General features: G+C 36.8%; 1 protein-coding gene across 1 annotated transcript in view; it reads left to right on the top strand.

The window, feature by feature from the left end:
• The window catches only part of OCA2 (OCA2 melanosomal transmembrane protein), a 504847-nt gene that overhangs the window by 249798 nt on the left and 229710 nt on the right, over nucleotides 1-25339 (top strand). The window contains exon 19 of the mRNA XM_045448936.1: nucleotides 15046-15173. Coding sequence (XP_045304892.1) covers nucleotides 15046-15173 — 128 coding nt within the window. The remainder of the gene's footprint in view (nucleotides 1-15045; nucleotides 15174-25339) is intronic.

Here is a 25339-nt window from a genome sequence, read left to right as displayed (position 1 = left end):
ATCTTTATTATTTCCTGTCTTCTGCTGGTTTGGGGTTTTATTTGCTGTTCTTTTTCCAGCAGCTCTTTAAGGTGTAAGGTTAGGTTGTGTACCTGAGATTTTTCTTCCTTCTTTAGGAAGGCCTGGATTGCTATATACTTCCCTTTTATGACCACCTTTGCTGTATCCCAGAAGTTTTGGGTTGTGGTATATCATTTTCACTGGCTTCCATAATCTTGTAGTTTCCTGTTTAACTTCTTGGTTGGTCCATTTATTCTTTAGTAGGATGTTCTTCAGTCTCCAAGTATTTGTTACCTTTCCAAATGTTTTCTTGTGGTTGGTTTCAAGTTTCATAGCGTTGTGGTCTGAACATATATGCACGGTATGATTTCGATCTTTTTGTACTTGCTGAGGGCTGATTTGTGTCCCAGTATGTGGTCTATTCTAGGGAATGTTCCATGTGCACTGGAGAAGAATGTATATTATGCTGCTTTAGGATGAAATGTTCTGAATATATCTTAAGTCCATCTGGTCCAGTGTGTCATTGAAAGCCATTGTTTCCTTGTTGATTTTTTGATTAGATGATCTGTCCATTCCTGTGAGTGGGGTGTTGAAGTCTCCTAGTATTATGGTATTACTATCAATGAGTTTCTTTTTGTTTGTGATTAATTGATTTATATACTTGGGTATTCCCACATTTGGCGCATAAATGTTTATAATTATTAGGTCTTCTTGGTGGATAGACCCCTTGATTATGATATAATGCCTTTATGCATCTCTTGATACAGTCTTTATTTTAAAGTCTAGTCTTTCTGATATAAGTATGGCTACTCCGGCTTTCTTTGGTTGACCATTAGCATGATAGATGGTTCTCCATCCCCGTACTTTCAATCTGAAGGTGTCTCTAGGTCTAAAGTGGGTCTCTTGTAAACAGCATATAGATGGATCTTGTTTTCTTATCCATTCTGTTACCTTATGTCTTTTGATTGGAGCATTGAGTCTATTGATGTTTAGAGTGAGTGCTGGAAGATACTAATTTATTGCCATTATGTTGCTTGTACAGTTGGAGTTTCTAATGGTGTTCTCTGGTCGTTTCTAAGTTTTGTTGCTTTTGGTATTTATTTATGTATGTGTGTATGTGTGTATGTATGTATGTATGTATGTATTTTTTTCATCTTTCTTCCCTCAGAGAGTCCCCCTTAAAATTTCTTGCAGGGTTGGTTTAGTGGTCCCCAAATCCTTTAACTTTTGTTTGTCTGGGAAACTTTTTGTATCCTTCTATTTTGAACAACAGCCTTGCTGGATAAAGAATTCTTGGCTGCATATTTTTCTGATTCAGCACATTGAATATATCCTGCCACTCCTTTCTGGCCTGCCAAGTTTCTGTGGATAGGTCTGTTGCAAACCTGATTTGTGTTCCCTTGTAGGTTAGGGACTTTTTTTTTCCTTGCTGCTTTTATGATTCTCTCCTTGCCTGAGTATTTTGTGAATTTAAGTATGATGTGCCTTGATATGGTCAATTTTTTTTAATCTAATGGGGTTCCTCTGTACTTCCTGGATTTTGATGTCTGTGTCTTTCCCCAGGTTAGGAAAGTTTTCTGCTATGATTTGCTCACATAACCCTTCTACCCCTATTTCTCTCTCTACCTCTTCTGGGACCCCTATGATTCTAATGTTCCTTTTTAACGAGTTACTCATTTCTCTAATTCTTAAATCATGCTCTTTTGTCTTAATCTCCCTCTTTTTTTCTGCTTCATTATTCTCCATATATTTGTCTTCTATATCGCTGACTCTCTCTTCTGCTTCATCCATCCTTGCCGCCGTGGCACCCATTTGAGATTGCAGCTCAGTTATAGCATTTTTTATTTCATCCTGACTAGTTTTTACCTCTTTTATGTCCACAGAAAGTGATTCTAATATATTTTAGACTCCAGCTATTATTCTTATTATAGTGATTCTAAATTCTGGTTCAGACATTTTGCTTGTGTCTGTGTTGGTTACTTCCCTGGCTGTCATTTCTTCCTAATCTTTCTCTTGGGGTGAATTCCTTCTTTTCATCATTTTAAGGGAGAAAAAGAATTAATGAGGTAGAAAAAGTTAAAATAAAAAAAAATTAAAATTGAAAAAATATTAAAATTAAAAAATTAAAAACAAAAACACACACAAAAAAATAAAATAAATAATGCTATATCCTAGGTGTGCTTTGGTCTGGGTTTTGAAAGTGGTTTGATACATACAGAGAAAGACAGATACCATATGGTTTCATTCTTATGTGGATCCTGAGAAACTTAACAGAAACCCATGGGGGAGGGGAAGAAAAAAAAAAAGAGGTTAGAGTGGGAGAGAGCCAAAGCATAAGAGACTGTTAAAAACTGAGAACAAACTGAGGGTTGATGGGGGGTGGGAGGGAGGAGAGGGTGGGTTATGGGTATTGAGGAGGGCACCTTTTGGGATGAGCACTGGGTGTTGTATGGAAACCAATTTGACAATAAATTTCATCTAATAAAAAAAATAAATTATTCATAAATACTTTTCTTTCAAAAAAAAAGTGGTTTGATAGATTAGAGAAAAAGGGAAAAATTAAAAAAAGGAAATAATTTGAAAATTTGACAAAATGAATAGACTGAAGTAGACTAAAATGAAGTGATGGAAGTAAAGTAGAATTTGAAAAAATTTACACAACAGTAAAAAATTTAGTAGAAAAAAATTAAAAATATATTTAATAAAAATTGAAAATAAAAATGAATTTTTTCTCTTTCTGTTTTGAAGAAAAAGAAAAGAAATGAAAAAGAGAAAGGAAAAAAAGGAAAGAAAGAAAATTGCATAGTTGGACTGGCTAAAGATTGAAATACAACTGAAATTACTTTGTTTTCCCCTAGAAGTCAAACTATGAAGAGCTTTATAGTCCATAAACTAAGCAGGCAGTAAGGCTCGTGTTCCTGATAAGTGAGGTTGACCCATTTGGGTGGGGCTTAGTGTAATAGCTCCATTCTCCACTAGATGGTGCTGTTAGCCTACTGGGGTGGATTGTTGTGGCGCTGGTAGGTTTGTATGCACATGTGCAGGCATGGTGAAAATGGCGTCACACAGCTTCCCAGTCTCTAGTATCGGAACTCTGTTTTCCCTGGTCAGTAATCATGCACCTGTCATTCATCTTAGGCTTCTGCCCACTCCCCACTTCCACACTGTCCATGACCAAGCCCCAGGAAGCACCTTCCTCCCAAGTTTTGTCTCAGATGTGGCTACCTTCCCCAGCCCTCCACTTCTGAGGGACTGTGGCTTCTACCCGCTCTTTCCTTTTGTGAAGGGTCTCACCAAGCAATTGGTGGGTGCTGGCCACACCAGGAACTCTTGCAGGACCATGTTGCTGCTGATGCCCAGAGACTGCAGCCAGGTGCCAGCCCTCCTCAGAAAAAGTTCATGAGTCAGTGTAGCAGCAACGCCTCAGGGATTATGTAAAATCACAACACACATCTGGCACCAGGCTTCACCCTTAACGACCTTGTTCCAGCGCCAGCAAATGTGGCCATTCTCTCAGGGCCATTCTCTCTGGGTCTGCTGGGCCCAGGTGGCCTCACAGCCTCCACCAAATGTCCTTCCAGCAGTGGAACCGCTTCTCCCTGTGTGGCCCAAGAACCTCCTAGACCCCACTCTGGTCCTGGGGATTCACTCTTCCCACCAGAGCACCACCAGGTATCGAACTGCGGAATTTCAGAGTCTGTGCTCCCCTGTTTACAGTCTTAATGGAATTTAAACCCTCTCCTTTCTCCTTTCTCCCTTCTCCCTTTTTAGTTCAGTCCCTGTGGCTGTTTCCGATTTTCCACTTTCTCTCCAGCTGCTTTTGGGGAGGGGTACTTTTCCCATTTCCCCTGCTCCCCCACCATCTCCATCCTCTCTCCTCATGCAAGAGAGGCTTCTTACCCTCTGCATCTTCTCTTTCCCCAATTTCACCTCTCCAGTCCATGTACATGCTGAATTCTGTGGTTCAGGTTGTGCAGATTGTTGTGTTAATCCTCAGATCAGTTTTCTAAGTGTGAAGGATGCTCTAATGTTGGTCTTGCTGTATTTCATGGACTGAAGACACAAAAAACTTCCATACTGTTCCACCATCTTGGCTCCTCCCTCACAGCTCAGCTTCTTAAAGAGAATATAGGAAGTACTAAAGGTTGATAACCTCTATTACCTTAAAAATAGAAACTTCCATTTCTTTTGAGATATTAGTGAGAAAGATATCATAGAGTGAAAAAATATGTGCAAAAATATTTTCCATTACATTTGGAAATTATATGTAGAATATATAAAGAATACCTATAAACTTGTAAGAGAATGACAGGACACTCAATAGAAAAATGGACAAGAATCCTGAACAGACAAGAGGATATATTGAAATGATTGAAATTACCAAAAGCATATGAAAAGGTGCTTTTTCTCATAAGTCATCAGTAAAATATGATTTTAAACCACAAAAAGATACCATTATATATACACACATAAGTGGCTAAAATTTTAAAGATTGACATTAGCAAGTGTTGAGAGAATGTAGAGCAACAAGAAATGTCATATATTGCTGATAAGATTGTAAATTTGTACAAAGAGTTTGGCAGCATCTACTAAAGTTTGTTCTTTAAAGTTTGTTGCCCATAAAGTTTGTTCTTAGTTATATTACTGACAGAAATGGGTACATATGCACACCAAAAAACATATGAAAACGCTCATAACACCATTATTTATAATAGCCTCAAGCTAGATGCAATTCACATATCTGTCAATCCTAGAATAGATAAATAAATTGTGGGATAATCATACAGGGTAATACTATTAAAAATAGAAATAAATCTGAGGTGCCTTGGGTAGCTCAGTTAGCTAAGCAACCAACTCTTGATTTTGGCTCAGGTCATGATATCAAGGTTGGTGAGATCAAGCCTTGCATCAGGTGCTGATAGTGTGGAGCCTGCTTAGGATTTTCTCTGTCCTCCTCTTTCTTCCCCTCCTCTGCTCACTGGCACGTGCTCAGTCTTTCTGTATCAAAATAAATAAACATTAAAAAAAGAAATAAAAATAAATATATTACTGCAATTGTAACCACATGGCTGAAACTCACAGACATGTTTAGCAAAAGAAAAGTTTTATAGAAAAGAGTACATACTACATGATTCTATGTATAAAAAATTCAGGAACAGGCAAATCTAGTCTATGGTGTTAGGAGTCAGGGAGTGAAAGGGAGAGTGTAGGAATAGAGGAAATCTAAATGGGCTTTGGAATATTGATAATGTTCTGTTTCTTGCCCTGGGAGGTTACATGCATGTATTTCTTTTGTAATTGAGCTACATTTTTTATTTAAAATCAATGTATTTTTTCTGCATGTATGCTATAGTTCAATTAAAATGTTTATAAAATGGTTTAATAGATGCATTCACTGTATCAGTCAGGGTCCTGCCAGAAAATAGATGGTCTACTCCAACTTGTTAATTTGGAGGATTTAGTAATGTGGGTATTTACCAAGGTGTGGGCAAGGTGGAAGGATCCACAAAGGGTAGTGTGGTGTCCTAGAGCTAGTGTGTGTGTGTGTGTGTGTGTGTGTGTGTGTGTGTGTGTGAGAGAGAGAGAGAGAGAGAGGAAAAGAGAGACAAATAGAGACAGAGAGGCACAGAGAGAGAGGGGAAAAGAGAGACAAAGACAGAGAGATAGGCACAGAGAGAGAGAGAGAGAGAGAGAGAGAGAGAGACAAAGAGAGAGAGATGGGAGATGTGGGAAGAAAGTGAAAGAGAGAGAAAGGAAGAGACGATGGAGATTCCTAGTAACTAGAAAGATGTGATGACAAGGCCACCTTGAGAACAGCTGTGAGACCTTTAGTGGAAAGACCCTGTAGGGAGGGATCCAAAGTAATGAATATGTGGAATCCTCTCTCACCCCAATGCTATCTCCTATGGGCCTCTCCTTTGGCAAAGGCCAGCTAGAATCCTGGACATGAGAAAATTTTTATGTGGTCCACACAAGTCAGCTTCTGGGGCAGAGAGTTGGTTGGGACGGTGGACCATGGATAGGAAAGAGCAGCTCAGCAAGGTTTCCTGGATCTACTTTCACCTGTCAATATTGGTGGAAACTTTGTTTGAATCAAAATGCTTAGAATTAGAATCACTTATATTTCAATCACCTTTATTCTTCCCAACTTCAGCTCTTTTAAACTATTGACTTGATGCAATCATGGTATTTCCTAAGCCTGATTAGAAGTCACATGGAAGCTTCCAGGTGTTGAAAAGAAGTCATTAGCTTCACTCTGAGCTTTGATTTCACAGCCACAGAAAGAACCTTGGGTTGTTTACAGCCACTTCCCTGGATTGAGTAGGGAGAGGGCAGATCTGGAGCCAGATCACCCTGGCTTTAAACATAGCTCCAATACTTGATGCCTGTGGTTACCTGCTGTGCCTAAGTACCCCTAACCCCTGAGATTGTTGTGAGGACAGAATCACTTAATATGGACAGAGATCTTAGAAACAAGGCCTGGTACACAATTGAGTGTGATGTGAAAAAATAGTTTAGGCTGATTGCTAAGCAGCTCAGGAAAATGTAGGTTGATGAAAAATGGTCTTGCTTTTGCTTGATTTTGAAGGGAAGCTAGAAAGAAGAGAACTTTTCTCATGAGAGTAAACCTGTGCAGGCTATATATTAGTTCCAGGTAGTGAGCTACCCTCTCCTTTTGGTCCCAGGCAGTTGCCCTATGCATAGTTAATAGAACTTAACCTCTTGGTGACTCAGCTTCCTATAACTTTGTAATCCAACTCATCCCATGCTGCTTGTCCCACCTTCTCACCCAACTGTTAACTATGAGCTCTCCAGGAGAAGGCATTGGGTTTTCACCCTGGAGACTCAGGACAGGATCAGTAGTAGGTCTAAAACTACTCCACAGACAACCACAGTGTTTCTTTGAACCCAAAAGGCCTTGATTATTTATGATAAATCTCTTGTGGCCTATTTTAGGTAGTTCATGGCCAATAAACATGAGATACCTCACCAAAGTAGGGCAGGCAGAGTGGCTTTTACTGTATCCAGTACACATAGTCCTTTTGTGAGGTTTCCTGGTTTGAAGGGCGGTTATGAGGCATATAACTGTTGAGATATTCTCTAGAGATGCATCCTGTGTGGCTTAAGACATATAGGTTAGTTCATGTTAACTATAAGTAACAGATTTATCAGAACAGTATTGCTTTTGATCAGAGGCTCCTGAAAAATGTTCAGAGCAAGGAACATAGACAATATGTTTTTTTCTTTTATATTCTTTGTTTCTTTGTTTCTTTCTTTGTTTCTTTCTTTCTTTCTTTTCTTCTTTCTCTTTCTTTTCTTCTTTCTCTCTTTCTTTCTTTCTTTCTTTCTTTCTTTCTTTCTTTCTTTCATATAAAATTTATTGTCAAATTAGCTAACATACAGTGTATACAGTGTGCTTTTGGCTTGGGGGGTAGATTCCTGTAATTCATCGCTTACATACAACACCCAGTGCTCATCCCAACAAGTGCCATCCTCAATGCCCATCACCCATTCCTCCCCACACCCATCAACCCTCAGTTTGTTCTTTGTATTTAAGAGTCTTGTATGGTTTGCATCCCTCTCTGTTTGAAACTATTTTTTCCCCTTCCCTTTCCCCATGGTCTTCTGTTAAGTTTCTCAAGTTCCACATATAAGTGAAAACATGATATCTGTCCTTCTCTGACTGACTTATTTCACTTAACACCCTCCAGTTCCATCCACATTACTGCAAATGTCAGGATTTCATTCTTTCTCATTGCCAAGTAGTGTTCCATTGTATATATAAATCACATCTTCTTTATCCATTCATCAGTTGATGGACATTTGGGCTCTTTCCATAATTGGGCTATTGTTGAAAGTGCTGCTGTAAACATTGGGATACATGTGGCCCTAGGAATCAGCACTTCTGTATGGACAATATGTTCTTTATAAAAGATTGCAAGGTTTCAGATAGAACAAAATTGAGTTACATTTCTGAGTACATGAAACAAGCCACCTTTTGCGGAGAGGTTTAATAAGTGGAATTACAAGGCTTATTTATAAGTAGTGAAAGCATTCCATCTAAAGACTGAGCACATGAGATGAATCCAACTAGGTAGAATGGAAAGCAGTTCTCACGGAATGGGGATTGAATCCTGGTTTTGTCCCCAGCAGGCTGAAGAAAACCCATTAATCTTTGGGAGCCTGAGCTTTTTGTTTTAGTTTTTGTTTTTCCCATAGGCTAGTTTGCTGTGAGGTGACCAGCACATGCCTATGTCAAGGACGCTTGCTTAATGAGTGGTGGAAACCTTGTTCTACTTTCCTTTGAATCTTTCTGACCAGGGCGTTAGGAATTGGAGGGAAAAGTCCCATTAGTTCTTTGTTCTGCTTTGAAACTTGGCTCTGTTGGGGGATTTGAATGAGAAAGTACAGAGCCCCTCATCAGAGATTTCATTTTAAGGAATGGTAAAGCACTTGGTGAGAGATTAATGATTATTCATGGAAGGTGTTGGATAGAAGCTCCATAAGATAAATAGAGCTTAGGTAATGTTGCTTTTTAGTCTTATCCATCTTCAGTCAACTGAATTTTTAATTTTTAGAAGAGTGTCAATGTCACATTGTTAGTATTTGTAACAGAATATAAAGCCTGAAATTGTGATGTTCTCATCTCTGGCTTTTTCTTCCAGCACATTATAAAAGAACCCACCACTTCATCACTTATCGCTTGCTGGCTATCACTGAGGAGCCAGTGCTGAGTGAGAACAGAATGGAATGTTTCTAATAGTGACCCAGGGAAACCTGTTAGGAGGTGCCACTTTAACTCCTCAGTAAAGTAACCAGGCATTACCAAGCAGATATGCTTGTGAACAGGCAGTTTGATTAGTGCTGCTGGCTCCGCAGACAATATGATTAAAATTAAGGGAGAAATTGAGGCTTTGCTGGGATAAGGTGAGACCTCATTCAATTAGAGGTTATTTCAGGGAATTTTTATGACAAAGCAAGGCTCTGTGAATATAGAACCTGTTATGAAGTTGGATTGATGAGTGCTATGACAGGAGTTTGGGCTGGAGGAAAATTCAAGACTCTACAAATTGTTAAGTGAAAATAGAACTATGTAGAGAGTCCTAGTTGAGCTTCCATCTTCTTTCCTGACTGAAGTTTCTCTTAGGATCTGAAACAATAACTTGTATTTTTACTGACTCAGATATTCTTACTGCCATATGGCAGAGCAAGCAATGCGATGCCATTTCTGGTTGTAGAAAAACATTATCCAGGGAAAGTGCAACTGATGAAAATTTTTTTACTGGGAATTTAAAGAAATCTTATCTTTAAGAGAGCAATCAAAGAATCAGCCATCATAAATGATGGAGCAGGTAAACAATAATTGTCTTTATAACTGTGGTAGGTGCTCATTGAGGGTAGCTGGAGGGGGTGTAGTGGTGGGATGGGTTAAATGGGTGTTGGGTATTAAGGAGGACACTTGTGATATGCATTGGGTGTTATATGTAAGTGATAGACCACTAAATTCTCCTCCTGAAACAAATTACAAAACTGAGAAAATTAAAAAAAAATTTTTTAATTTTAAAAACCAATAAATTCTTAAAAAAAAGAACTGTGGTAGGTGCTATGAAGAATTCAGAGAAAGGTAACGAAATCTAGTCAGGCAAAGATAGCTATACACATGGAAAAATTAGGCCACTCCAGCTCCTTCACTTACAAAAACTTCAGTGATTTCCCTCTGTCTACAAATGAGGTTCCAATACCTCTGCATCCTATATAAGGCCTTCTGGTCTACTTCATGAATGCTAAATTACAATGCATTTCCCAATGTATCTTTTTCTGTTATTTTTATTGTGTTAAAATATATCACATAAAATTTGCCACTTTATACATTTTAAAGTGCATAATTCAGTGATATTAATTACATTCACTGTGTTGTATAACCATTACCACAATTATTTCTAAAACCTTTCATCACCCTAATAGAATTAAATTAAACACTAATTCCTCATTCTCTTCCCCTGTATCCTCAGCCCCTGGTAACCTATAATCTACCTTCCATCTCTATGAATTTAGGTAAATTCCAAATTTAGGTAAATTACCTATTCTAGATATTGCATATAAGTGGAATCATACAATATTTGTCCTTTTGTGTCTGGCTTATTTCAATGAGAATAATGTCTTCATGATTCATCCACATCATAGCATGTATCAGAACTTCATTTCTTTTTGTGACTGAATAATATTACATTTTCTGTATATATACCACATTTTGCTTACCCAATCATCTGTTGATAGATACTTGGGTTGTTTCTACTTTTTTGCTGTTGTGAATAATGTTACAGTGGTACAAAGGTATCTGTTTGAGTTCCTAATTTCAGTTCTTTTGGGGATATGCCTGGGAGTGGAATTGCTGGGTCATATGGTAGTTCTATGTTTAGCTTTTTGAGGAACCACTAATTTGTTTTCCACAGCAGTTATATCATTTTTTTCCCACCAACAATGTATGAGAGTCTCGATTTTCCACATCTTCTCCAACACTTGTTATTTTCTATTTTTCACCCCTAATTATAGTTGGGTTTTCTGTTTTGTTCTATCAATCTATGTGCCTGTTTTTGTGTCAGTACCATACTGTTTTGATCACTACAGCTTTGTAATATAACTTGATGTCCAGAATTGTGATACCTCCAGCTTTGATTTTCTTTTTCAAGATTGCTTCAGCTATTTGGGATCTTTTGCATTTCATACAAATTTTAGGATTGTTTGTTCTAGCTCTGTAAAAAATGCTGGTGGTGTTTTGATAGAGATTGCCTTAAATGTGTAGATTGCTTTAGGTAGTATAGGCATTTTAAAAATATTTGTTCTTCCAATCCAAGAGCATGAAATTTTTAAATTTCTTTGTGTCATCTTTAATTTCGTTCTTCAGTGTTTTATACTTTTCAGAGTACAGGTCTTTCACCTCTTATTTAAGTTTATTCCTAGGTATCTATGTTTTTGGTGCAGTTGTAAATGGGATTGATTCTTGATTTCTCTTTCTGATGCTTTCATAATTGGTGTATAGAAATGGAAGAGATTTCTATACATTGATTTGTATACTGCAACTTTACTGAATTCACGTAGCAGTTCTAGAAATATTTTGGTGGAGCCTTTTGGGTTTTCTGTATAGAATATCATATCCACAAATAGCGAAAGTTTGACTTCTTCCTTGATAATTTGGATGCCTTTTATTTCTTTTTATTTTCTGATTGCTATGGCTAGGACTTCCACTACTATGTTAAATGTGAGAGTAGACATTCCTGTTATTTTCTTCATTGTAGAGGTAAAGCTCTCAGTTTTTCCCCATTGAAGATATTAGCTGTGGATTTTTCACATATGACCTTTATTATGTTGAGAGATGTTCCCTCTAACCCTACTTTGTTGAGGGTTTTTATTATGATAAAATAATGGATGTTGTACTTTGCTAAATGCTTTTTCTGCATCTGTTGAGAGGATCATATGGTTCTTATACTTTCTTTTATTAATATGATGTATCACATTGATTGATTTGTGAATGTTGAATCACTCTTGCAGCCCAGGAATAAATCCCACTTGATTGTAGTGAATGGTTCTTTTAATGTGCTGTTGGATTTGATTTGCTAGTATTTTGTTCAGAATTTTTGCATCCATGTTCCTCAGGGATATTGGCCCATAGTTCTCTTTTTTAGTGGAGTCTTCATCTGGTTTTGGAATCAGGGTAATGATGGACCCATAGAATGAGTGGAAAATTTCCTTCCATTTATATTTTTTGAAATAGTTTGAGAATAATAGGTATTAAGTCTTCTTTAACTGTTTGGTAGAATAGGACATCCCTATGAAGCCATCTGGTCCTGGACATTTGTTTGTTGGGAGGTTTTTGATTACTGATTCAATTTATTTCCTGGTTATTGGTCTGTTTAAGTTTTCTATTTATTCTTGTTTTAGTTTTGATAGTTCACATGTTTCTAGAAATTAATCCATTTCTTCCAGGTTGTCCAATTTGTTGCCATATAATTTTTCATGATATTCTCTTATAGTTATTTGTATTTCTGTGGTGTTGGTTGTTATTTCTCCTCTCCTATTTGTAATTTTATTCATTTGGGTCCTTTCTATTTTTTTCTTTTGATAAGTCTTGCTAGGGATTTGTCTTAACTTTTTCCAGAGAACAAGCTCCTGGTTTCATTGATTTGTTCTATTATCTTTTTTGTTTCTATATCATTTATTTCTGTTCTAATTTTTATTATTTGCCTTCTTCTGCCGGCTTTAGGCTTTGTTTGTTGTTGTTTTTCTAGTTCCTTTAAGTATAATGTAAGTTGTTTATTTGAGATTTTTCTCGATTCTTGATACAGGCCTATATTGCTATATACAATTTTTCTCGATTCTTGATACAGGCCTGTATTGCTATATATTGCTTATCTCTTATGATCTCTTTTGCTGCACCCCAAGTGGTTTGGGACCATAGTGTTTTCATTTTAATTTGTTTCCAGGCGTATTTTTATTTCTTCTTTAATTTTCTTGTTGACCAATTCATTCGTTAGTAGCATTTTGTTTAACCTCCATGTATTTGTAGTCTTTCCAAATTTTTTTCTTGTGGTTGACTTTAAGTTTCACAGAATCGTGGTCAGAAAATATGCATGATATGACATCAGTATTTTTGTACTTATTGAGGCCTGATGCGTGACCTAGTATATGGTATATTTTGGAGAACGTCCCATGTCCCATGTGCACTTGAAAAGAATGTGTATCCTGCTGCTTTAGGATGAAATGTCCTGGATATATCTGTTAAGTCTGTCTGGTCCAGTGTGTCATTCATAGCCATTGTTTCCTTGTTGATTTTCTGCCTAGATAATCTGTCCATTTATGTAGGTAAGGTTTTAAAATTCCTTACTATTATTGTATTACTTTTAAGAAGTTTCTTTATGTTTGTTATTAGTTTTATATATTTGTTTTCTATAAAGTTGGGGGCACAAATATTTATAATTGTTAGACCTTCTTATAGGATAGTTCCTTTTATTATAGTGCCCTTCTTCCTCTCATGTTACAGTCTTTGGTTTAAAATCTAGTTTGTTTGAAATAGGTATTGTTACTTTCACTGTCTTTTGACGTCCATTGGCATGACAAATGTTTCTCCATCTCCTCACTTTCAGTCCAGAAGATTTTCCTGGATTATGTAGATGGGCCTAGTGTAATCACATGGGCCCTTAAAAGTAGGAGTGAAGACAGAAGAGTCATTTTGAAGTTTGAGAGGGACTTTACCTACCATTGCTGGCTTTGATGATAGATGAAGTTGGGGGGGCACGGTCATGAGCCAGGAAGTTTGAATGGCCTCTAGAAGCTAAGAACAACTCTTGGATGACAACAGCAAGGAAATTGGGACCTCAGTCTTTTTTTTAAATTTTTAGTTTTTTATAATTTTTTTGCATGTATTTATTTTTTGAGAGACATAGAGAGACAGCACAAGTTGGGGAGGGGCAGACAGAGGAGACACAGAATCTGAAGCAGGCTCCAGGCTCTGAGCTGTCAGCACAGAGCCTGATGCAGGGCTTGAACTCAAGAGCTGTGAGATCATGAACTGAGCCAAAGTTGGACATTTAAACCACTGCACCACCCAGATGCTCCAGGGCCTCAGTCTCAAGGCTGTAAGGGATTGAATGTCGGCAACTTGAAAGAATAAAAAAACAGATTCTCTCCTAGAGCCTCCAGAAAGGAATTCAGCCCTGCCAACACCTTAATTTTGTCTTGATGAGGCTCTAGTGAGAAATGTAGCTGAGCCCACTATACTTCTGATATATGAACACTGTGATATTAGAAGTAGGTTTTATTTTAAGCCACTACACTTACGGCAATTTGTTATGGCAGGTATAGAAAACTAGTACTCTTCTTATGTCTACAGAATTTATAGACATGTCATTGTCCTTATTCTTGATATTGGCAAATTTTGTCTTCTCATGTTTTATCTTATTCAGATTGGCTAAGGTTTATCAGTCTTCTTGATTTTCTCTAAGAGCAACTTTTTGTGGCAGTGATTTTCTCTAATATTTTTCTATTTTCTATTTCATTATTCCTGCTCCAGTCCTTATTCTTAATTTTCTTCTACTTATTTTGGGTTTTATTTGCTCTACTCATTAAAATATGTGCAGACTATTTTAACATAAACTTCACAAAAGAAGATCTATGGATGGCAAATAGCTACATGAGAAAAAAGTTCATCATTAGTCATTAGAGAAATGCAACTTGAAGCTAAAATAAATATCCTTCATACTCATTGGAATGTCTAAAATTAAAAAAGGCTGACCCAGTGTTGAAAATGTGAAGAAAATGGAATTCTCATATACTGTTGGTGGTGTAAAATGTTACAACCATTTTGGAAAACAGTTTCATAGTTTTGTGAAACACAAACATCCTATAATATTAATCTATCATGTGATCAACTAGTCCATTCCTAGGTATTTTCCCAAGGGAACTGAAAACATATGTACATACAGATAATTGTATATGAAAGTTAATAGCACATTCATTTGTAATAGTCAAATAATGGAAGCAATCCAAACATCCCATCAACAGTGAATAGATATGTACACTGTGGCATGGCCATGCTATAGCATACTACTAAGTAATACAACATAATGAGCTATTGAGCCACACACCAACCCTGAAGAATCTTAAAATAGTTCTGCTGAAATGGAAGCAATCAGACAAAAGAATGTATGCTGTATGATTACATTTATAGAAAATATAGAAAATGTAAACTAATCTATATTGAAAGAAAAGATGTATTCCTGGGCGTAGAGTAGGGTAACAGGAGGAGATAGAGGGGATACAAGAACGTGGACATTAGTAAAATGCTAAGGATAGTGAATATGTTCATTATCTTGATTATTGGTTTTATGGGTACATATATTAGCCAAAATATAAATTGCACATTTTAAATATGTTTAGTTTGCAGAATATAAATTTTCTTCATTAAAGAAAATGATCAGAAGATAAAATCTTAGTGTGTTAGCATTTGAATTACATCTATGTCGGTATGTCCACTTATTTGTTTTCCAGGGTGGATTGCTATTATGGGTGCCATCTGGTTGCTAATTTTAGCTGATATTCATGATTTTGAGATAATTCTACACCGAGTGGAATGGGCAACTCTTCTGTTCTTTGCAGCACTTTTTGTTCTAATGGAGGTAAGACTTTAGAATTCTTGCAGTGTAATCCTTTATCTGACTTTTATGTTTCATACTTTATTGTGTGAATGAAAAAAGCCTAAGTCTATAGTCTTTCCACTTATTTAACATGGGGGAAATGATGGAAGTTATAAATAGACTATTTTAAGTTAAACCAGGTTTTATTTCAGCCACCTAAATATTTTCTGATAAATTGTTTATTTGGTTGTTGTTTTTAAAAATTATCTTTGTGATTTATAAACTTGCTCTAATTTCATTTTCCATAAAGTAGAATTTGCTCTAAGTTGTGTTTACAGCTGAGTGACTTGTTACAGAAAATTGACAGGGTAATATTATCTTGATGATCTATTTCATTTTGTGTAATGTTTAACTAAATATTCTATGTTATCATGGAAAAGACTACATAAAAAGAGTGAATATTATTTTGGTAATAGTTGTTATGAAATGTATTCAAAAAATTATTCACATTATTATTCAATCTTGAGACTTGATTTATGAACTTGTGTCCTCCTCAAATACAAGGTTTGCTGAAATAGAAAAATACTACTCCCTAAAGGATATCTCAAGCACACCAAATATCTCACATTAATTAACTTACTGATGGTAGACCCATTTGGTTTTAATTATTCTGTGTAATAAAACTTTGATACTCCCCCCACCATTTGTCTTTAAGACAGGGCCTTTGAAGTTTTGTAATCTACATCTTTGCTCCTAATGGGTTGTGTAGATGTAGTAAGTGACTCAGTCCCTCCAAGTCTGTGGCGGGTTGTGAATTATATTCTAAATCCTCAGTTTCACACTCAAAACATTCAGCTTTTTTTTTCAGGGTGTTCTTTCCACACTGAACACATAGAATATGGAGGGGAAAATTCTGGTTATTGTTTTCATGATTGGACTTTGAAAGTCTCTGCCTCAATTACATGTTTACTCCAGGTATAAATTGCTATCTCATCTGGGTTTTGGGCATATTTTTCCATATTTTATACTTCACTTTGTTGATGTAGTAAACAATGGAATTTTAAAAACAACTTTATTGGGGTATAATTTACATAATATTCACATGGTAAGTTTACAATTTAATGATTTTTAATAAGTTTAGAACATTTCCATCATCCAAAAGAGATCCCACATGTCCATTTACGATTAATTCTAGCTCTTGACTCCAGATTTAGGCAATCACTATTTTTTTCTGTCTATTGATTTGCCTTTCCTATACATTTCATCCAAAAGAATCATATATAGGAAAAATCATAGTTTTTTCTGTCTGCTTTCTTTAATTAAAATAATGATAATAATGTTTGTTCATCCATGTCTTTGTATGTATTTTAGCTCATTTGTTTTATTGCTGAATAGCATTCTACTTTGTGGATACCATTTGATGAATATTTGTATTCTTTCCAACTTTGAACATTATGAATATTACTATCACAAACATTTGTGTAAATTTGTGTGTAAACTTCATGTGGAATATTTTCATGTCTTTGAGATATATGCTAGGTTTTATCATAAGTTTAGCTTCTTAAGAAACTGTAAAAATGCTTTTCACAGTGACTGTACCATTTTACATTCTCACTGGCAGTGTAATAGTATTCCAGTTTCTCTACAATCTCACTATCACACTTTGCCTTTCTTTTTTTTTTTTTTAATATATGAAATTTATTGTCAAATTGGTTTCCATATAACACCCAGTGTTCATCCCAAAAGATGCCCTCTTCAATGCCCATCACCTACCCTTCCCTCTCTCCCACCACCCCATCAACCCTCAGTTTGTTCTCAGTTTTTAAGAGTCTCTTATGCTTTGGCTCTGTCCCACTCTATCCTCATTTTTTTTCCTTCCCCTCCCCCATGAGTTTCTGTTAAGTTTCTCAGGATCCACATAAGAGTGAAAACATATGGTATCTGTCTTTCTCTGTATGAATTATTTCACTTAGCATCACACTCTCCAGTTCCATCTGCATTGCTACAAAGGGCCATATTTCATTCTTTCTCATTGCCACGTAGTACTCCGTTGTGTATATAAACCACAATTTCTTTATCCATTCATCAGTTGATGGACATTAAGGCTCTTTCCACAATTTGGCTATTGTTGAGAGTGCTGCTATAAACATTGGGGTACAAGTGCCCCTATGCATCAGTACTCCTGTATCCCTTGGGTAAATTCCTAGCAGTGCTACTGCTGGGTCATAGGGTAGGTCTATTTTTAATTTTTTGAGGAACCTCCACACTGTTTCCCAGAGTGGCTGCACCAATTTGCATTCCCACCAACAGTGAAAGAGGGTTCCCAGTTCTCCACATCCTCTCCAGCATCTATAGTCTCCTGATTTGTTCATTTTGGCCACTCTGACTGGCGTGAGGTGATATCTGAGTGTGGTTTTGATTTGTATTTCCCTGATGAGGAGCGACGTTGAGCATCTTTTCATGTGCCTGTTGGCCATCTGGATGTCTTCTTTAGAGAAGTGTCTATTCATGTTTTCTGCCCATTCTTCACTGGATTATTTGTTTTTTGGGTGTTGAGTTTGGTGAGCTCTTTATAGATTTTGGATACTAGCCCTTTGTCCGATATGTCATTTGTAAATATCTTTTCCCATTCCGTTGGTTGCCTTTTAGTTTTGTTGATTGTTTCCTTTGCTGTGCAGAAGCTTTTTTTATCTTGATGAGGTCCCAATAGTTCATTTTTGCTTTTAATTCCCTTGCCTTTGGGGATGTGTCAAGTAAGAAATTGCTGTGGCTGAGGTCAGAGAGGTCTTTTCCTGCTTTCTCCTCTAGGGTTTTGATGGTTTCCTGTCTCACATTCAAGTCCTTTACCCATTTTGAGTTTATTTTTGTGAATGGTGTAAGAAAGTAGTCTAGTTTCATTCTACTGCATGTTGCTGTCCAGTACTCCCAGCACCATTTGTTTTTTAAAAAAAAAATTTTTTTTTCAACGTTTATTTATTTTTGGGACAGAGAGAGACAGAGCATGAACGGGGGAGGGGCAGAGAGAGAGGGAGACACAGAATCGGAAACAGGCTCCAGGCTCTGAGCCATCAGCCCAGAGCCCGACGCGGGGCTCGAACTCACGGACCGCGAGATCGTGACCTGGCTGAAGTCGGACGCTTAACCGACTGCGCCCCCCAGGCGCCCCCCAGCACCATTTGTTAAAGAGACTGTCTTTTTTCCATTAGATATTCTTTCCTGCTTCGTCAAAGATTAGTTGGCCATACTTTTGTGGGTCCAATTCTGGGGTTTCTATTCTATTCCATTAGTCTATGTGTCTGTTTTTGTGCCAATACCATGTTGTCTTGATGACTGCAGCTTTGTAGTAGAGGCTACAGTCTGGGATTGTGATGCTTCCTGCTTTGGTCTTCTTCAAAATTACTTGGCTATTCGGGGCCTTTTGTGGTTCCATATGAATTTTAGGATTGCTTGTTCTAGCTTCAAGAAGAATGCTGGTGCAATTTTGATTGGGATTGCATTGTATGTGTAGATAGCTTTGGGTAGTATTGACATCTTAACAATATTTATTCTTCCAATCCATTAGCATGGAATGTTTTTCCATTTCTTTATGTCTTCTTCAATTTCCTTCATAAGCTTTCTATGGTTTTCAGCATACAGATCTTTTACATCTTTGGTTAGGTTTATTCCGAGTTATTTTATGATTCTTAGTCCAATTGTAAATGGGATCAGTTTCTTTATTTGTCTTTCTGTTGCTTCATTATTAGTGTAGACGAATGCAAATGATTATTGTACGTTGATTTTGTATCCTGTGACTGCTGAATTCATGTATCAGTTCTAGCACACTTTTGGTGGAGTCTGTCCGGTTTTCCATGTATAATATCTGCAAAAGTGTTTTGTCATCTGCAAAAAGTGAAAGCTTGACTTCATCATTGCCAATTTTGATGCCTTTGATTTCCTTTTGTTGTCTGATTGTGATGCTATCACTTCCAACACTATGTTAAACAACAGCGATGAGAGTGGACATCCCTGTCGTGTTCCTGATCTCAGGGGGAAAGCTGTCAGTTTTTCCGCATTGAGGATGATATTAGCTGTGGGCTTTTCATAAATGGCTTCTATGATGTTTAAGTATGTTCCTTCTATCCCAACTTTATCAAGCCTTTTTATTAAGAAAGGATGCTAAATTATGTCAAATACTTTTTCTGCATTGATTGACGGGATCATATGGTTCTTATCTTTTCTTTTATTAATGTGATGTATCACGTTGATTGATTTGTGAGTGTTGAACCAGCCCTGCATCCCAGGAATGAATCCCACTTGATCATGGTGAATAATTCTTTTTATAAGCTGTTGAATTCAATTTGCTAGTATCTTATTGAGAATTTTTGCATCCATATTCATCAGGGATATTGGCCTGTTGTTCTCTTTTTTTACTGGGTCTCTGTCTGGTTTAGGAATCAGAATAATGCTGGCTTCATAGAATGAGTCTGGAAGTTTTCCTTCCCTTTCTATTTTTTGGAATAGCTTGAGAAGGATAGGTGTCATCTCTGCTTTCAATGTCTGGTAGAATTCCCCAGGGAAGCCATCTGGTCCTGGACTGTTATTTGTTGGGAGATTTTTGACAACTGATTCAATTTCTTCGCTGGTTATTGGTCTGTTCAAGCTTTCTATTTCCTCCTGATTGAGTTTTGGACGTGTGTGGGTGTTTAGGAATTTGTCCATTTCTTCCAGGTTGTCCAGTGAGTTGGCATATATTTTTTCATATATTCCCTGATAACTGCTTGTATTTCTGAGGGATTGTTTGTAATAATTCCATTTTCATTCATGATTTTATCTATTTTGGTCCTCTCCCTTTTCTTTGTAAGAAGCTTGGCTAGAGGTTTATCAATTTTGTTTATTTTTTCAAAAAAACAACTCTTGGTTTCATTGATCTGCTCTACAGATTTTTTAGATTCTATATTGTTTATTTCTGCTCTGATCTTTATCATTTCTCTTATTCTGCTGGATTTAGGGTGTCTTTGCTGCTCTGCTTCTATTTCCTTTAGGTGTGTGCTGTTAACATTTTGTATTTTGGATTTTTCTTGTTTCTTGAGTTAGGCTGAATTGCAATGTATTTTCCTCTCAGTACTGCCTTTGCAGCATCCCAAAGCATTTGGATTGTTGTATTTTCATTTTCGTTTGTTTCCATATGTTTTAATTTCTTCTCTAATTGCCTGGTTGATTCATTCATTCATTAGTAGGGTGTTCTTTAACCTCCATTCTTTTGGAGGTTTTCCAGACTTTTTCCTGTGGTTGATTTCAAGCTTTATAGCATTGTGGTCTGAAAGTATGCATGGTATGATCTCAATTCTTTTATACTTATGAAGGGCTGTTTTGTGACCCAGTCAGTATGTGATCTATCTTGGAGAATGTTCCATTTGCACTCGAGAAGAAAGTATATTCTGTTGCTTTGGGATGCAGAGTTCTAAATATATCTGTCAAGTCCATCTGATCCAATGTATCATTCAGGGCCCTTGTTTCTTTATTGACCATGTGTCTAGATGATCTATCCATTGTTGTAAGTGGGGTGTTAAAGTCCCCTGCAATTACCACATTCTTATCAATAAGGTTGCTTATGTTTGTGAGTAATTGTTTTATATATTGGGGGCTCCCGTATTCGGTGCATAGACATTTATAATTGTTAGTTCTTGATGGAGAGACCCTGTAATTATTATCTAATGCCCTTCTTCATCTCTTGTTACAGCCTTTAATTTAAAGTCTAGTTTGTCTGATATAAGTATGGCTACTCCAGCTCTCTTTTGACTTCCAGTAGCATGATAAATAGTTCTCCATCCCCTCACTCTCAATCTAAAGGTGTCCTTAGGTCTAAAATGAGTGTCTTGTAGACAGCAAATAGATGGGTCTTGTTTTTTTATCCATTCTGATACCCTATGTCTTTTGGTTGGAGCATTTAGTCCATTTACCTTCAGTGTTATTATAGAAAGATATGGATTTCGAGTCATTGTGATGTCTGTAGGTTTCATGCTTGTAGCGATGTCTCTGGTACTTTGTCTCACGGATCCCCCTTAGGATCTCTTGTAGGGCTGGTTTCGTGGTGATGAATTCCTTCAGGTTTTGTTTGGGAAGACCTTTATCTCTCCTTCTATTCTAAATGACAGACTTGCTGGATAAAGGATTCTCAGCTGCATATTTTTTTCTGTTCATCACATTGAAGATTTCCTGCCATTCCTTTCTGGCCTGCCACGTTTCAGTAGAGAGATCCGTCACGAGTCCATGGGTCTCCCTTTATATATTAGAGCACTTTTATCCCTAGCTGCTTTCAGAATTTTCTCTTTATCCTTGTATTGTGCCAGTTTCACTATGAAATGACATGCAGAAGATCGATTCAAGTTGTGTCTGAAGGGAGTTCTCTGTGCCTCTTGGATTTCAATTCCTTTTTCCTTCTCAGATCTGGGAAGTTCTCAGCTATGATTTCTTCAAGTACACCTTCAACACCTTTCCCTCTCTCTTCCTCCTCTGGAATACCAAATATGCATAGATTATTTCTCTTTAGTGCATCACTTAGTTCTCTAATTTTCCCCTCGTACTCCTGGATTTTTTTTATCTCTCTTTTTCTCAGCTTCTTCCTTTCCATAATTTTATCTTCTAGTTCACCTATTCTCTCCTCTGCCTTTTCAATTCGAGCTGTGGTCATCTCCATTTTATTTTGCAGCTCACTAATAGCATTTTTTAGCTCCTCCTGGCTGTTCCTTAGTCCCTTGATCTCTGTAGCAAGAGATTCTCTGCTGTCCTTTATACTGTTTTCAAGCCCAGCGATTAATTTTATTACTATTATTCTAAATTCACTCTCTGTTATATTGTTAAAATATTTTTGATCAGTTCGTTAGCTATTGTTATTTCCTGGAGGTTTTTTTGAGGGGAATTCTTCCATTTCATCATTTTGGATAGTCCCTGGAGTGGTGCGGAACTGCAGGGCACTTCCCCTGTGCTGTCTTGAATAACTTGCCTTGGTGGGCAGGGCTGCAGTCAGACCTGATGTCTGCCCCCAGCCCACCACTCGGTCTACAGTCAGACCTTCTCTTCCCCTCTCCTAGGGGCGGGATTCACTGTGGGGTGGCATGGCCCTTCTGTGCTACTTGCACACTTCCAGGCTTGTGGTGCTGGGGTTCTGGTGTATTAGCTGGGGTGGATTGGCAAGGTGCACAGGGGTGGGAGGGGCAGACTCAGCTCGCTTTTCCTTTGGAGATCCGCTTCGGGAGGGGCCCTGCAGCACCAGGAGTGAGTCAGACCCGCTGGAGGGATGGATCTGCAGCAGCACAGCATTGGGTATTTGCAAGGTACAAGCAAGTTCCCTGACAGGAACTGGTTCCCTTTTGGATTTTGGCTGGGGGGTGGGCGAGAGAGATGTTGCTGGTGAGCACCTTTGTTCCCCGCCAAGCTGTGCTCTGTTGTCTGGGGCTCAACAACTCTCCTTCCCATTGTCCTCCAGCCCTCCTGTTCCCCGAGCAGAGCTGTTAACTTATAACCTTCCAGATGTTAAGTCCCGCGTGCTGTCAGAACACAGTCCATCTTTTGCAAGCCAGACTCCGGGCCTCTGCTTTGTCGGCGGGCTGCCCTTCTGCCCCGGCTCCTGGCGCCAGTCCGTGTAGTGCGCACCGCCTCTCCACCCTTCCTACCCTCTTCCGTGGGCCTCTTGTCTATGCTTGGCTTCGGAGAATCTGTTCTGCTAGTCTTATGGCGATTTTCTGGCTTATTTAGGCAGGTGTGGGTGGAACCTAAGTGATCAGCAGGACACGCAGTGAGCCCAGCGTCCTTCTATGCCGCCATCTCCCCAGAAGCCCCTGCCTTTCTTTTTGATTATAGACATTCTATTAGGTGTGAAGTGGTACCTCATTGTGATATTCAACATCATGTTATTAGCCATTTTTATATGTTCATGAATTTCTATTCAACTCTTTTCACTTGGGATTTTTTTGTTGTTGAGTCATCATTGTCATGAGTCATAATTGTCCTTTGTATATTCTGTATATTAATCTTTCATCAAATATGGTTTGATTCTGAATGTACATTGCCATTATATAGAAATACAATTAATTTTTCATATTGATATATCCTGTGACCTTGCTGAGCTCATTTATTAGTCTAGTAGTTATTTTTGGATTCCTTAGAATTTTGTTTCATCTCATTTGTGAATAAAGAATTTAAATTTCTTCCATTTCTGATCTGAATGCCTCTAACTAGCTCATTTTCTCTCCCTCCCTCCTTTCCCCATTTTTTTCTTCTCTTTTTTTCCCTCTTGTCTTGTTGGCTAGAACTTCCAGTTCAGTTGAATAGAAATAGTGAACATTGACCTCCATACCTTGTTCCTGAGCTTAGGGGAAACACATTCAGTTTTTCGCTATTATGCGCAATGTTTGTTGTAGGTTTTTTTTTTTTAATAGAATCTTTTTATCAGGTTGAGAAAGTTCCAATATATCTCAAGTTTCTTGTGAATTTTTATCAGAAATATATATTGGATTTTGAAAAATGTTTTTCTGTACCTACTGAGATGACCATGTGATTTTTATTCTTGGGTCTATTAATTTGAATCTATTAATATGGTATACTACATTAATGGATTTTCAGATTTTCAGATCTACTCTGAATTCGTAGAATAAATCTCACTTGGTCATGGTGTATAATAAATTGTTGAGTTCAGATTGTATGAGAAATATTGGTCTTTAATAATAATAATAATAATAATAATAATAATAGGATTGTAATTGTAAAGGATTGGCTTTAATATTCAGTTGAGGTTTTCAGTGAGCCACCTGGGTCTGGAATTTAATTTGTGGGAAATTTTTGTGTTTGTTTTACTAATTCAGTTTCTTTGGTCATTCAGATGTTCTCTTTCTTCTTTCATAAATTTTAGTAATTTTTGTCTTTTATAAATTTGTCTATTTCATTTAAATTGTTTATTTCTGGCATAAGTTTATAATATTTCCTTATAATACTTTTTGTTTCTGTAATGGCATTAGTGATGACCCGCTTTCATTTCTGATTTTGGTGATTTATCTCTTTTTCTTGATCAATATAGGTAAATTTGCACAATTTTGTTGATCTTTTTAAAAGAAGAACAAATTTTAACTTCATTGAATCAGTCCATAGTTTTTGTTTTGTATTTCATTGATTTCTAACCTTCATTATTTTATTTCTTATACTTCCTCTTGACTTAGTGTTCTCTTTTCCCTCCTACGTTTTTAAGGAGGAACCTTTGGTTATTGACTTGAAGTCTTTCTTAAACTATACATTTTCCCAAGCACCACTCCTCTGAATTCCTTAAATTACATGTATTTCTTTCATTTTCATTTAGTGCAAAATATTTTCTAATTTTCCTTGTAATTTCTTTTTTGAATCATAGATTATTTAGAAGTATGTTTTTTAAGTTCCAAATATTTGAGGATTGCCCATATTTCCTTCGTTTTTTATCTTTAATTTAATTAAGTTTTGCTTTCCATCATTTCAGTCATCTTAATTTTATTGTTTGGTCTCAATAAAATTTTATTGTTTGGTCTCAATAAAATTTGGTCTTTCCTGGAGAATATTCCACTTGTGCTTGAAAAGTTTGTGTTCTTTCCTGTTGTTTGGTGGAGTGTACTATAAATGCCAGCTATGTCTTCCTTGTGAACAAATTTAAGTCTACATATCACAGATATTCTGTGTAGTGGTTCTGTCAATTTTTGAGAATTAGATATGGAAGTCTTCACTATTTTTGAATTGTGTACTTTTTCTTTCAAATGTGTTCATTTTGCTTTGTATTTTGAAAATCTGTTGTTAGGAATATATGTTTTATAATTATATCATCCAAACTAATTGAGGTTTTGTCATTATTATGTGTCCTTCATTTTCTTTAGTAATATTTTTGTGCTAGATTCTGTTTTGACTGATATTGATATAGCCACTTTAGCCCTCTTTTGTTTACTGTTCAAATGGACTTTCACTTAAAGAAAATAAAGTTTGATGATTTTTCTTTTGATGGAAATGTTTAATCCATTCACATGTAATAAAATTATTTTACACTTGAGTTTATGTCTTCCATTTTGCTATTTGTTTTTGCTGTCATGTTTATTTTTTATTCTCTCTTCTGCTTTGCTGCTTTCTTTGGGTAAATAAATATTTTCTTCTGTACCATTTATATTCTCTTCTTTGTTTCTTTCTTTACACCAAATTTTTGAATTTTCTTTTTAAAGATT

This window comes from Leopardus geoffroyi, chromosome B3, assembly GCF_018350155.1.
Source record: "Leopardus geoffroyi isolate Oge1 chromosome B3, O.geoffroyi_Oge1_pat1.0, whole genome shotgun sequence".
Classification (NCBI taxonomy): Eukaryota; Metazoa; Chordata; class Mammalia; order Carnivora; family Felidae; genus Leopardus; species Leopardus geoffroyi.
Note: the sequence above shows the minus strand (reverse complement) of the source record. Positions and strands in the feature narration are given on the sequence as shown.